Source organism: the organism of the source record quoted next, unplaced genomic scaffold, assembly GCF_019419815.1.
Source record: "Pyrus x bretschneideri cultivar Hongxiangsu unplaced genomic scaffold, Pyrus_bretschneideri_v1 Contig51, whole genome shotgun sequence".
Classification (NCBI taxonomy): Eukaryota; Viridiplantae; Streptophyta; class Magnoliopsida; order Rosales; family Rosaceae; genus Pyrus; species Pyrus x bretschneideri.
In genome coordinates this window covers 2,535,386-2,550,000 of record NW_025999789.1, presented here as the reverse complement: position 1 = coordinate 2,550,000, position 14,615 = coordinate 2,535,386, and the positions used below count along the sequence as shown (strand labels likewise).

Genomic DNA, 14,615 nt, shown 5'->3' with positions numbered 1-14,615 from the left:
GTTTGTTGGGGTTAGTTAGATCAAGAGTAATCTTTACAATATCTTTCACCCAAGACATATTGAGGAGTTAAAAACTGATTGTTAAAAGTGGGTCTAGATGGAACCAAATTGATTAGAACAATGTTTTGTCACATACATCCAAATTCAAACCTCTCTGTGTAACTCTTTTAAAATCTCAAGTTAAATACGCATGAACCTTTAAAATCTTTCAAATTCTCAACTGAAGACACCTAGTAGATTATATTAGAATATGGCTAATATCAAATAATTAAAGACTAACAAAAAACTATGTAATTAATTAACAGTTCAAGCAAATGACGCTTTACCGTATTGATGAAAAACAATAATACTTATGCACTTTGTCGCAGTTCGATCTCCACCAATTCCCTTCCTTTAAACATTTAATTATCTAACTCAATAACATCATAGTTGTCAAAATAAAATAAAATAAATAACAGTTCAATGATAATAAAAGCCCATAGCAGGGTTGCAAGTGGACTAGCCTGTTAAATATTTTTATAAGAACAAATAAGGCCCAATCCATACCCAAAACACCTACTTCATATAAAATCAAAACCCTAGTTAATCCTTCTCTTCCTCTATCGAGCCTCCCTCTCTGCTTTCTCATATCGACGAAGACACGCAGAGGAAGAGAGAAGAAGAAGAATCCCGGTCCAGGTACTTTCTCTTTCATTATAAAGGTTCAGTCTTTTCTGTATCATTTCTTAATCGCAATCGAATTAGACCATGCATAATCTAAGATCTTGTGGGTATGTTGAAAAATCGGTTTATATCTGTATCTTTGTATGAATTTGATGAAAGCTTTGTTTTTTCGTATTTGGGTTTGTGTCAATTTGGATGCTTGTTCTGATTTCGAGCTTGATAAGAATTTTTCAGGCACCTAATGATGAAATTGGGAATATTTAATCGCTTCGGATACGAAATTTAATTTAATTTTTTTACATATATTATGTAAATTTGGAAGTGGATTAATTGAAGCAGTTGTGAAATCATAGGTTCATGATTGCATCTTAGGCCACGGAATGTTCCATGGTGGTGGTTGTGAGAATAACTGTTGTAGTCCACTAGATAAGGCAGGGTTATTTTGCGTTATACGAATGTCTCGTATATTTATAATTTCACTGATATTATAGAGCTTGTGGGTGAGCCTTGGCTCAACGGAAGGGTTGCTTCTTTATGACCGAACCTAAGACCTGTCATTTACAAGTGAAGAGGTCATTTACAAGTGAAGAGGAATACCACTAGAATGTAGTACGAAGTGGCATATAGAGCTTATTGGAGTAGAGGTTTATTGTAATAGATGTTTGTTTTGGTTTGTAAATGGGGTTTGTATGAATATCTGATTTTGTGCTGCTATATTAATCCCTTGATCAACGTTTGATTAATCTTTGAAGGGTCGTAGTGAGTGGAGGTAAAAATGCAGTCCAACGGAGCTCTTACAGCCATGGAACCACTAGAACGTAGTACTAAGTGGCATATAGAGCTTATTAGAGTAGAGGTTTATTGTAATAGATGTTTGTTTTGGTTTGTAAGCGGGGTTTGTATGAATATCTGATTTTGTGCTGCTATATTAATCCCTTGATCAACGTTTGATTAATCTTTGAAGGGTCGTAGTGAGCGGAGGTAAAAATGCAGTCCAACGGAGCTCTTACAGCCATGGAAGTTGAAGCAGGTCCATCTGCACCAAATTCAGCGGCTGTGACTTTACCACCCAAGCCATTGTTTGCGCCTTTGAAGGCTCATGAGATGTCAGATGGACAAGTCCAGTTCCGGAAAGTCTCTGTTCCGCCACATCGTTATTCGCCCCTCAAGAAAGCTTGGATGGACATATACACACCAATTTATGAGCAGATGAAGATAGACATTCGTATGAATCTCAAGGGTCGCAAAGTTGAGTTAAAGACTAGAGCTGACACACCCGAAGTAAGTAATCTACAGAAGTGCGCCGATTTTGTTCAGGCTTTCATGCTGGGCTTTGATGTTATAGACGCCATTGCCCTTTTGCGGATGGATGAGCTCTATGTAGAGTCGTTTGAGATCAAGGACGTTAAAACCCTTCGTGGGGAGCACTTGTCTCGTGCTATAGGAAGACTGTCCGGTAAGGGCGGTAAAACAAAGTTTGCAATCGAGAATGCTACAAAGACGAGGATTGTGATTGCTGACACCAAGATTCACATACTGGGTTCGTTTGCAAATATTAAAGTTGCAAGGGATTCTCTTTGCAGCCTTATCTTAGGGTCCCCTGCCGGAAAAGTGTATTCGAAATTAAGAGCAGTTACTGCCAGATTGGCTGAAAGGTTTTGATTTCGGGTTTGTCTTGAGTTATGTTAAGCCAATTGTAGTTTTGACTCTTGAGTATTTTGAGGATGCCTGTGTCTCTGCTAAAGGTTGTTGGAGGGTTTTGTAACATTGTACGGACATCTCGTAAGAATTTTATTTTATTTTATCTTTTGGAAACAGGTTGGTATGAATTGATTTTTTTTATTTTTTTATTATTATTTCCATTTGATTATGCAGTTAATGCATCTCCTACCAAAATAAATTGACTTAAAAACATGGAAATTAGGCCAATATGACGGCGCACCGTTTGGCGTCGAGAAGTAACACGGAGATGTGCGGTTTTACTTGGATTAACCATCCCCCATCTTTGTGGGTCCATATTCTAAATAAGGATGGCCTTCCGTGTCCTTCTTAATTTTTTGGGTAGTGAAGGGGGCGACACTTGGCACTTGGTGCAACGTCTTTAGCTTTTGTTCCCTTGGCTCTTCTCTGCTTTCTGTTTGTTTCCTTTCGTTGTTGCCTCTTGGTAGGCCTCCCTGTGGTTTTGGCTCCGGCCTTGGTTTTAATATAACCTCTCTTTATTCAAAAAAAAAAAAAAAAAAAAACATGGAAATTAGGGAAAGTTGAAGTTTCTCTATAAGGTAATGTAACATGGGTGGAATCCAAGTCGATAAAAATGGATCTGTTCGACAAAAGTGATGTAATCTATCTATATTATTAAGAGAAGAGGGTTTGTCAACTTTTTACCCTATTTTCTTTCAATGATGCCCCACTTTTGAATACACAATGTTGATATGAGGAAGGTAAAATAGTAATTTTGTACCTTTTGACAAAATGATAATCAGATCCCTATTTTTCATATTTTACTCTTATTTTTTATACACAATATTTACATAAAGAGGGCAAAATGATAATTATGTAATATTATGAAAAATATGCCCTTATTAAGAGGATCTCATCATCATTGTCTCATACTCTTTTTAAAAATTTTAAAGACTAATCACACTCCTTAATAAAAAACAAAAAACAAAATGAAAAAAATATGCCCTTATTAAGAGATCTCATCATCATTGTCTTATGCTCTTTTTAAAAATTTTAAAAACTAATCACACTCCTTACTCAAAAACAAAAAAGAAAATGAAATTGTTCACACGCAAAGTACGTGCTTATACCCTAGTATCTTTTAAATTAAACTATTAAGAATCATTAGGTAAAAATAGTTTTTGTAACTACAGCTCGATTGAGTAATTACTTTCTTATGGCAACAAGGCTTAAGTATTCTATAATTTAGATGAATTTTATGTAAATTAGTTTCTTTTGTTGAAAAGAAAAAGAAAAAAAAAGGATTTTGAACCCGAAACGCACATATAGAAATTCAATCTCATATCTATCAAGATATTGCGCCACGTGGTCATTTTATTGCATATATAAACTGATTACCGCAACACAGAACGATAGTCCTAAATGACGTGGAATTGGAAAGAGAGTTGAATGTTGGTTGAGTTTTCACGAGAGTCACAGTGCTATGGAAAAAACAAGGCCTGAAATGAATAAAGAGAAAGCATGCATGAAGTGATCGATGAATCGTGCATGAAATCAGAGAAAAGATGTCTGTGATGTACTGAGTATTCAAGCAGAGAATCTTCAGGTTTTGCTTTTATTTTCATGGAAAAAGTGGATCCAAAATTTACATTGTCCTAGTTTCCAAAAAAATTTACTTTGTCCTTTAAGGAGAAAGCATGCATGAAGATGAAGTGATTGATGCACCATGCATGAAACTAACAGCAACAAGACGAGATATTTTTTTAATGTGATCAGAATACAGAATGGTATATTACGTGCTATTATATAAATAGTGAAATATATGTGCTAAAATGTTAATAATTTAAAAAATAAAATTTTCAATCATTTATATAAAAATACGTGGTATACCATTATTATTCCGATCACAATAAAAAATTTCTCTAACAAAACAAAGGAATGAAAAAGAAAATGACATCACTCAGCTTACAAAGGCTGAAGATTCCAATGGCTATTTGTAATCCAACGGCCACGGACAAGTTTGAAGGGTAGTTGAGGTTAGATTTTTGTAATCCAACGGCTATGGCCGAATGACTTGGAGCATTTGTATTTTGTAAGTTGTGTTGGAGAATGATTTGAGTCATTTAACCATGCTTTCGTAGAGCTTTGTACACAAGAAGGAGAAAATCCAAACAGCAGAAATTTAGAGCACTGTGACTTTCGTGAACACTTGGGCTTTCCATCTTCAGATGGGCACCCCAAGCAAAGCCCTCTATATTCTTCTTCGGCTTACCCTCTCTCGCTCTTTGTTTCTTCATCTCTCTCGCTTAAACTTCCTATCATTGATGCAATTGAAAATCCAAATCCTTACATTATCATGAAGTATGTGATCTTCCCCAATGTTGTGTGTAATGGATTAACAGAAGTCCGGGAAGGAATAATAACAGATGAGACTACTGATCATCAGTTCCTAGTACACTGCCACATTGTCCTTCTGCCATATTATCATGTGTATGTTCCTGAGAGAGCAACGCGATTCCAAACTAACGTCGTCTTCCCCAAGTAAGTATCATGTTTTTATTATATTATATTTTTTTTATTTATTTGATCTGTCCAAATTTTTGATTTTCCTGGAAGCATTTTTTCACTCAGCAATTTTTGTTATATTTTTCTGAGAAATCAATAGCGGGTTTGTTTGTATAGAGGAGTGGAGTGAGATTTCAATTACGAGAAGGTAGGATTTTTGGTCCACAGGGAGGCCTTGTCAAGTGAAGGCCAACTGGAATTTTGTGCTGACAAAGATGTCTGCATATATCTCTTTACTCCCCCTTCTTTTTTTTTTTTTTTTTTTTTTCCTACTATTCTTCTCTTCCTTCCTATTTGGACGGTTACGGTTAAATCACGTCAACATCTTATATTAATTTTATATTGAAAGAGAAAGATAAAATAGATAATGTGAGAGGAGACGAGGGAAGGGGATGAAAAAAAAATGGGGAGAAAATTCTAGTTCCTTTACAAGGCCCTTCCTTCCTATTTGGACGGTTACGGCAGGAGTTGTCCAGTCCACTGCTCGTTCTCCTTAGAGTAAGTACATCCCTAAAAATGCGCTGCGTCTAGTCCATTTAATCCACTTAAATGAATGTTGATTGACTCCAATGAACAGTAATTGACTAAATGTATCTCCATTCCTAAAAAATGTGCTGGTACAAAATCTAGTTAATTCGTATTAAAATATTATTAATTTTATTTTTAATAAAATGATAAATAAAAAAATTAGTTTTAATTTCGGATATAATTTTTAATCAATATTGTCACGCTACGTGTCATTATCCCAAGGTATTATTTTGTGGATAAATTTCTAATAAGATTTTCAACCAATCCCAACGCGTCACGTGTCACTATCTGTTTACAATAATTTAATCAAGATTTCGATAAGATTTTCTACCGATCACATAATGCCTCGTGACATTATCCAGAATCTCATCATTTTTTTTTTTTTTTTTTTGTGTCCATATAAACCTTACATCCATCCTAATTTATACATCAAACTCAAACTTGCTCAGAATCATTCTTAATCGTTTTTAAATTTTGAGTTTTTACAATGTCTTATTTAAGGAGATTGTATGAAATCGATGAGCAATAAAAAACTTGTTGGCAGAATAGAAAGAATTGTTCAATCTCGAGGAAGGTGGAGATGAGGCTTTCGCAATGTAAGAGGATGAGGATGATGAACATAGAAGGCAAAGAGCCTCACATTCTCGTCGTGTCATGGAAGTTGTGGGTTAGATATCTAAATCCAGATGCGCTGCAAACTTGGATAGAAATAGGGAAAGACGAGATAAATATCTCTTAGAAGATAATTTTATCCCCAACAATTTATTCCTTGATCATATTTTTAGACGTCATTTTAGAATGCAACGAAATTTGTTCGACAAAATCATGATTGCTAATTGCAATCATGATCCATACTTTGTGCAAAAAAAAGAGGTTTTTCATGTTCTAGGTCTTCTTCCTGAGCAAAAAATTACTGCTACCTTGCGAATGCTTGCATATGGAGCATCTGCAGATCAAGTGGATGTGATAGCGAGGATGGGAAAATCAATTGTTCTAGAGTCCCTTATAAGGTTTTGCTTCGCAATCAAAGCCATATACAACAATGAGTACCTACGGAAACCCACGACCATAGACCTGCGAAGGTTTTTGAAGAAGGATGAGATGCGAGACTTTTTTAGCATGATTGGAAGTATCGACTGTATGCACTGAACTTGAAAAAACTGTCCAAGTGTGTGGCAATGAGCTTATGGCGATAGAAAAATGAGCCAAAAGTATCATTTTGGAAGCGGTGGCTTCATTTGATACATGAATTTGGCATGCTTTTTTGGGTGTGCCGGGAACTCAAAATGGCCTCAATGTTCTTGCCCAATCTCTAGTGTTCAACGAGATGCTGTAAGAAAAAGCACTGAGAGTCACATATTGGGTCAATGACCATAAATACGAAGGAACATATTACCTAGCAGACGACATTTACCCAAGATTGACAATGTTTGTCAAAACAGTGCCACATCTACAAAGTGAAAAAGAAAACCATTTAGCAAAATGTTAAGAGGGGTGTAGGAAGGATGTGAAGCGTTGTTTTGGTGTCCTGCAATCTCGTTGGGCGATTGTCAGGGCTGTGGCTAGAATGTTTTGGTATCCTGCAAGTTCGTTAGAGCGTTGTTTTGATATCCTGCAAGCTTATTCCTACACCCCTCTTGACATTTTGTGAAATATTTTTCTTTTTCACTTTGTGGATGTGGCACTGTTTTGACAAACATTGTCCACCTTGGGTAAATGTCGTATGCTAGGTAGTATGCTCTTTCATATTTATAGTCATTGACCCAATATGTGACTCTTGGTGCTTTTCCTTGTAACACCTCGTCGAACGCTAGAGATTAAGCAAGGACATTGAGGTCATTTTGAGCTCCTAAAACACCAAAAAAGTATGCCGAATTCATGTATCAAATAAGCCACCGCTTCCAAAATGATACTTTTGGCTCCTTTTCTGTCGCCATAAGCTCCTACCCATGCACTTGGACAATTTTTCCAGGTCTAGTGCATACAATCGATGATTCCAATCATGCCAGGAAAACCTTGCATCTCACCCTTCTTCAAAAACCTTCGCAGGTCCATTGTTGTGGGTTTCCGGATGTACTCATTGATGTAGAGGGCTTCGATTGCAGAGCAAAACCTTATCAGGGACTCCATAACAGTTGATTTTCCCATCATCGCTATCTCATCCACTTGGCTTGCAGATGCTTCATATGCAAGCATTCGCATGGCAACATTAATTTTTTGTTCAGGAAGAAGACCTAGAACATGATAAGCCTCATTTTTTTGCACAAAGTATGGATCATGGTTGCAAATAACAATCATGATTTTTTCGAACAAACTTCGTTGCATTCTAAAACGACATCTAAAAATATGATCAGGGAATAAACTGTTGAGGATAAAATAATCTTCCAATAGATCTTTACCTCGGTTTTCCATCTTTCTATCCAAGATTGCGGCACGTCTAGGTTTGGATATCTGATCCACAACTTTCATGATACGACGAAAATGTGAGGCTCTTTGCCTTCTATGTTCATCATCCTCATCCTCTTCCATTGCGAAAGCTTCATCTCCACCTTCCTCGAGATTGAACAATTATTCCTGTCCTGCAAATAATTTTTTTTGTTGCTCATCGATTTCATACAATCTTCTTGAGGAAGACATTGTAAGAACTCAAGATTTAAAAACGATGAAGAAGGATTCTGAGCTAGTTTGAGATTGGTGTATGAATTAGGATGGATGTAGGATTTATATAGACAAAAAAAGAAAGGATGAGGTTCTGGATAATGTCACGTGGCATTGGTTGAAAATCTTATCGAAATCTTGGCAAAATTATTATAAACAGATGGCACGTCAGGATTGGTTAAAAATCTTATCGGAAATCTATCCACAAAATAGTACTTTTGAATAATGACACGTGGTGTGACAAGATTGATTGAAAATCTTATCGAAATCTTGGCCAAATTATTGTAAACAGATAGTGACATGTGGCGCGTTGGGTTAGTTAAAAATCTTATCGGAAATCTATCTACAAAATAGTACTTTTGGATAATAACACATGGCGTCACAATATTGATTAAAAATCCTATCCGAAATTAAAACTATTTTTTTTAATTTTATTAAATAATTAATAATATTTTAATACGAATTAATTAAATTTTGTGCCAACGCATTTTCCGAATTTTGATGCTGTCCTTGACTTTGATTTTGAGTACCCGAGCTACCACCTCCTCCATAAACTGAACTAGATGCAATTCCCTCGGTTGGTTGACCAGTAGAACAATCACGGGCACACTGAAATTGTTGGAACCAGAAACACCAGGTTGAGCCGTATAAGCATGAAACGGTGCTGAAGAAGAAGACGGTTCTCTGGTTTTGCATTTCAGAAGAGAAATCTCTTTACTCAGGAGTAATCCATGCAACTCATCAGGATTGACAAAGTCAGATCGTGTTTCAATAGAATCAATAAATGATTCATACTCAGTGGAGAGACCAGAAAGAATGTAGGCCACAAGATCTGAGTCGGAAATCAGTTCGCCAGCCGCGGCAAGTTTATCAGAGATTTCCTTAAGAGAGTTGAGGTAATCAGTCATTGAAGAATCTCCTTTTTGGATAGTCTGAATCTTCGAACGAAGGCTGTGAATGTGAGTACGAGATGCACCAGAAAACCGCCGTTCGAGAGATTGCCAGAGAGATCTAGAATCGTCCATGCCAACTGTCAATGGAAGGAGATCTTCATATAATGTTGAATTAATCCAAATCATCAGGATTTGATCACGATCGCACCAAGTCTCAAATGCGGGATTAGAAACTTGAGATCCAGACGAATCAGTCACAAATGGAGGAGGACACACATCAGTTCCATTGACAAGCCCTAAAAGCTTGAATCATTTCAGAACAGGAAGAAAGAGACTACGCCAAGTTATGTAGTTGTGGCGAGTGAGTTTCGTTGCAACCATGCCAGTGATATTCTGAACAGTGATCGAAGAAAGAGACGGATTGGACGCATTGGGCGCGACATTAGAACCAGAAGAACCAGCCGGAGAAGAAAGATCCGTAGAATTTACACCAGTCGCCATCAGAGAAGCAAGATTGGAGAAGAAATTTTAAGAAATTGAAGAAGGTCAGGTAGATAAGATCTGTTTGGGAGAAGAGAAAGGGTGAGAAAATTCAAGAAGACGGAAGCGGTGGATCTAGGTCGTTAGACATCGGCGAAGATACCATGTAGAAACTTATGATTCTGTGAGAGAAAAGATAAAGGTAGAGAGAGAGAGGATTCTAGAAAGAGAAGTGTATTGATTGAATGAATTCATCTTACTGTCTGAAAGAATACAGTATCATATAAATAGATACAATTAGCTTAACAGCTAAGTAAAGTAAAACCTTTAATTACATATAGGTTCTATTATATTCCTAACATCCAGCGCCTCCACACCTAAAATACTAGTCACTCCATGCAGCATAATTTCCTCGATGACGTCTACCATAACGCATACAAATCGGAGCGGCTGGTGTGAAATGACTAAAAAACTATCTCGATGCCTCATTACTCGATCCTTCACTAGAAGATCCGCGAACCCTGACCGTGACGTTTGAATGATAGTGAGTGTCTAGGGCCGATAGTAGAAGAACATGAATGCTCTTTGGTGCTCCGAGATAAAAAACCTTGACCCCGAGTAAACTGATTTCGAGGCAAATTATGATTGCTGCAATACAAAAGTGACCGTTCCACTCTCAAAGCTGCTCTGATCATACTCTCATAGGAATTATACTCATGTACTGACATAAAGTTGCGGATATCATCATCCAGGGCAATATCAAGTTGGTTCATCATCTCTTGCGGGTGCTCATAAGCAGAGGGAACGGGTCTCGCCAATCCTCTAGAAGTACAATCAAGTTCTGTCACCGACATGTTGCCCTGGCAATGCGCATAGAATTCTTGTCTCTTACTTGCTTTATACTGAGGACTCATAAAATAATATGAAAAGAGTCTCCGAAAAGTACTCCATGTCATTGGTCGATTAGGTGGTTGAGATCGTTTCGTAGACTCCCACCAAATTTTTGCACCACCCATAAGAAAATACCCTGCGGTCTTCGCCCGTTTCTCTGCAGGGCAATCCACACTTTCAAAAATATCTTCAACATTTTCAAGCCATTCCTTGGCCTCCTCACATGCGCCCACAACATTTAAATTAGTAACACCATGACTTTGGGCAATTTCCACATAAGTGTGGTTTTGCCTGCTATTCCTAGGGAATGCATGTTGTAGAGGGGCAACCAATTGATGAATTCCACTCAAAACACCAGTACGAGGATGACAAGGTACATTACCACCACGAGGCACATTCCCACCACGAGTATTCATGATTCTGAGAAAAAACCAAAAACAAAGCTTAGAAGGATGAAATATTTCACAATTAACAAGGAAATTGTGCTGCAAGGAATGTCACAGTTTCGGAAAAACCTATTATGTAGTATTATATTGTTTTCAAAATGGTGGGGTTAGTATGTTCAGATATATAATGGTTTTCTTATTATTACTATTATTATAAACTCTAATCGACTCACCTTTTGTTTTTGTGCTCCCTTCAAGTCCTAGTGACGAGGCATACGACCCAAGCATCGAGGCATTTCCTTTCTAGTGATCTTGTGTTCTCCTCTCAACATATGACATTTTTATGTATAATTGTAACTTAATGTCTTTCATTTCACTAACACTCTTGTTTAGTTGTATGCTCTCAACATATTCGTGCATCCTTTCTTTCAGATTGTTAACAGTTGGATATTATCCTTATATTATTACTAATGTTTTATCGTTGCTATTTCATTAGCGTTTGTATATTCTTTACGATTGTTGTTTTTCATGCAACTTCTCAATCACATGTTTTCTTATGTTCTTGCATATTCATATAATTATGACTTTTGTCACTCTCGAGTGTTGGTCAGCACATGCCATCCAGATGTCATTTGAATATCTAGGTTGAGGCGTGTCACCCTTCAAACAAAATCATTAAGTTTGTATGAGTTTATATAATTTCTGGCTTTTCTGTATCACTTCTGGCTTATTCCAAATTATTTAATTTGCATTACATAATATGAATTTTCTAGATTCCATGGCAGCCTTATACAAGGCATAATCCCAACTTCCTCGAAATGTTAAATGGCCAACAACGAATGGGATTGTGCCGGACATGATGTAAGTTTAATTTTCTTCGGTTTTCAGGTAATCATTACTCGATGCTTAATCAGCTTTTTTTGTACAAACTATTTCCGAGATTTAGAACTAATCACTGATTTATTTTCTTCTTATGCTGCAGATACTGGTCATGACACCACAGGTTCTCTTGGATGTCATGATGAATGCTTTCTTCAACTTAGAAATGTTCAGCTTGATAATCTTTGACGAATGTCATCGCGCTACCAGCAATCTTCAACTTAGAAACGGTCGGATATTGGTGCTTCATAGCTAGTGAAATTCTACGATCTGTTATGCAAAATATTCAAGAGATCCTTTCGAATTTCTAGTGTCTCGTCCGCCATGGATTCTGAGGCTTAAATATCTGCACTTGAAGGCATCTTGGATGCTCAGGTATTTTGAGATTTGGTTATGATTATTCTCCATTTATTATTAGACTTAGTCACAGTTTTGTTGTCTAAATATCTTGAGACGGCCCGATGCAGGTTTACACTGTAGAAGACATGACTGAAATCAAAACATTTGTTCCCTCAGCGGTCCACAAATGTAGGTTTTACGAGCAAGCATGGTCCGCCTATTTGGATTTGAAAGAAAAGATGGAAGCTCTGCTGTCGAAGGTAGTCCCACGTCGTATCATATCTTTCGTTCACAGAATACGTTAAAACTTATGTCTTAGCTTCTACTTACTGTACTTCTGAATACACTAATTTCATAGACAGTATGCTTCTGAGTTGGAGTTGCAAGAGCAACTGCCAAGTCAGTACCAAGACATCAAGGACAATATAAAGATGCTTCAAAAGAAGTTACACAACAACTTGTACTGCCTCGATGACCTTGGCATTGTATGCGCATATGAGGTAACTTTGTTCTCTAAGTCAAAACAAAAGAGTAATAAAACTAAAATGCGGTAGAAAGATGAAAAGAGGAATGTGATCTGTTTGGTGTTACCACATTTTATAGGCTGTTAAAGTTTGTCTGTAGAATGTCCCTGATGCCAAAGAACGGTGCCAATTCTATAGAGAATGTTCTTCGCAGTTGAAAATTTTTCTCGAAGAAGTCTTGCTTATGATTGCCAGATTTCTTCAACCTGGCATGCCAATTGGTAAGTTTTTTTTTTCTCACTTTTGGATTGGGTGCATTGGATTTATACTTATTTCTAATTGATATTACTTCCTTCACACTGCTCAGGCTGCGAACTTCATGCAGACTCTCAGTTTGACTACACAAAGGCGTGCGATTTGGGTTTCATATCTCTTAAGTTATAGGAACTACTAATTTTCCAGTCATTTGGTAAGTAGAACTACGCATGGCCAAGTCCTTAATTTTCTTATAAAGTTAATTTATTGGAGTGCTTTGCCATTGCAGAACCGGTAGCAAAGTTCAACGCCTCATTTTCATAGAGCCAATTATTACAGCTAAAGTGATTGAAATATATGTTAGAAAGTTCGGTACTTATCTCACTTGATAGTTTCATACGTGACTGGAGGTAACGGTTCAGCTGATGCACTATCACCGAAGCTGCAAAAAGAAACTTTGGAATCCTTTTCGCACCACAGATTTCTATTTATACGAAGCTTTGGTGTTAGAAAACCACATAATCAGTGAAGAATATATTGAACATGTTCTTACCAGTAAGAACACCTGCAAATAAAAGGTGCATGTCATTACTTGTCTTGACATGCTAACCCTTGCATCGTGGCACACCAAAACATCGTTGTGGGCATGCGATGACATGCCATGGCAAGCATATTGCACGCTTAGCATGGCTTGTCATAACTTATCTTGACATGGTAGCCCTTGCATCATGGCACTCCAGAACATCGTTGTTGGCCACGACATGACAAGCATCACAAATTGAATATTACTAGATGTCTAATGATCAGCACAGGTTGGCATATACAGTTCGAAATATTTGAGCAAATGTTCACAACATGTGCCTGCCTCTTTGCTTGTCATGTTTTATAGGGATTTAGTGATACCTTGTTTGAATCAAGCCGATTTGTGTTCCTACTGTTTCTGCTTTCCTTTAATTATTAAACTTGGCATGTGAACTTGCATTTGCAGTAAGAGTGTGGGAGGCTGCTGGAGATTAAAGTTTAGAGACAATGGCACTGGTCTCTAGAGGCTTGTTAGAGCGATATATGACGTTCTTTCGTATACTAGCAGCATTTATGGACGATTTTCTATTGAAATTTGCCTTCTCAAGGAATCCAAATTGCAATTTGCAAGTGAAATTTTGTTCTTATGTGCTGCATTTTTTTAATTGGACTGCTCTGCTTAAATTTTCTCAAGGAATCCAAATTGCAAGTGAATCAATCATCACAACAGTGTTTAGTGTACATTTGAAAGACAACAATCGGTGCGTAATTTATCATCGCAATAATCTTCGGTATCTGTTTCGTCAATCAGAATTGCCTGAAATTGATTTGTGTATCCTTGTTCCTTTTTTTGGTTTGGTAGGTGGAATCATAGTTCTTTGTAGACTCGCATGGTGACCATGTGAAAGAAGCTAGGGTATGCCTACGGACGCTGCACTTATGCAGGAGTTTCATGTGCTTCATATCGTCCTTTAGAATCCGGAAATTAAATCACGTGGTTGCTTGTGAAAGAGTTTCATGTCTGCTTCCCTGCAACGAAGACAGAAAAGTTAAGAGAGATGAGATGTTTGATGTGAGTTTTCATGCAGCGAATCTTCAGTCTGGCTTTTTTCATGGAAAAAGTGGATAATTTACTGTCCTCCGAAGCCAAAATACTCGCAGTAATTGGTATTTTTTTTTTTTTGCAGCAGATTTTCCAAAGTCTATTTGTGAACAGTTTCTTGAGGAAGTGACCCTCTTTCGGGCTGAATGTAGCCGGAAAATACAGAATTATTTGTGTATAGGATCGTCTTGTAACATTTTTCTCAAATAATTTTCTAACAGATTGTAGTTAAGAACAAGTTTAATTCATTGACAGTTGGGCAATTGCCTGAGCTATTTCGTAATTTGGTCAGCATCTCTTGCTGCTGCTT

General features: G+C 37.1%; 2 protein-coding genes across 8 annotated transcripts; both read left to right on the top strand.

Annotated features, from left to right (window-relative positions):
• The first annotated feature begins 528 nt into the window (after positions 1-528).
• Positions 529-2,480, top strand: LOC103931493 (RNA-binding protein pno1). The gene is made up of 2 exons (XM_048570021.1): positions 529-678; positions 1,628-2,480. Exon 2 carries the CDS (start codon positions 1,651-1,653, stop codon positions 2,323-2,325), a length of 675 nt encoding a protein of 224 aa, XP_048425978.1. The 5' UTR covers positions 529-678; positions 1,628-1,650; the 3' UTR covers positions 2,326-2,480.
• A 1,793-nt stretch (positions 2,481-4,273) lies between these two features.
• LOC125470681 (endoribonuclease Dicer homolog 3a-like) lies at positions 4,274-14,600 on the top strand. 7 transcript variants are annotated; one of them, XR_007252988.1, is made up of 9 exons: positions 4,274-4,884; positions 11,003-11,605; positions 11,727-11,998; positions 12,091-12,222; positions 12,321-12,462; positions 12,576-12,707; positions 12,794-12,895; positions 12,971-14,275; positions 14,391-14,600. XR_007252988.1 is itself a non-coding variant. In XM_048570022.1 (7 exons), the coding sequence occupies exons 3-6, from the start codon at positions 12,109-12,111 to the stop codon at positions 12,868-12,870; spliced, it is 450 nt and encodes a 149-aa protein (XP_048425979.1). In that variant the 5' UTR covers positions 4,286-4,884; positions 11,727-11,998; positions 12,091-12,108; the 3' UTR covers positions 12,871-12,895; positions 12,971-13,616. The 7 variants fall into 7 exon arrangements, 1 of the variants encoding a protein (XP_048425979.1); XR_007252990.1 differs by lacking the exon at positions 14,391-14,600 and having other exon boundaries at positions 4,275-4,884; positions 11,727-11,853; positions 11,935-11,998; positions 12,971-13,616; XR_007252987.1 differs by lacking the exon at positions 14,391-14,600 and having other exon boundaries at positions 4,276-4,884; positions 12,971-13,964; positions 14,066-14,382.
• Positions 14,601-14,615: the final 15 nt, after the last annotated feature.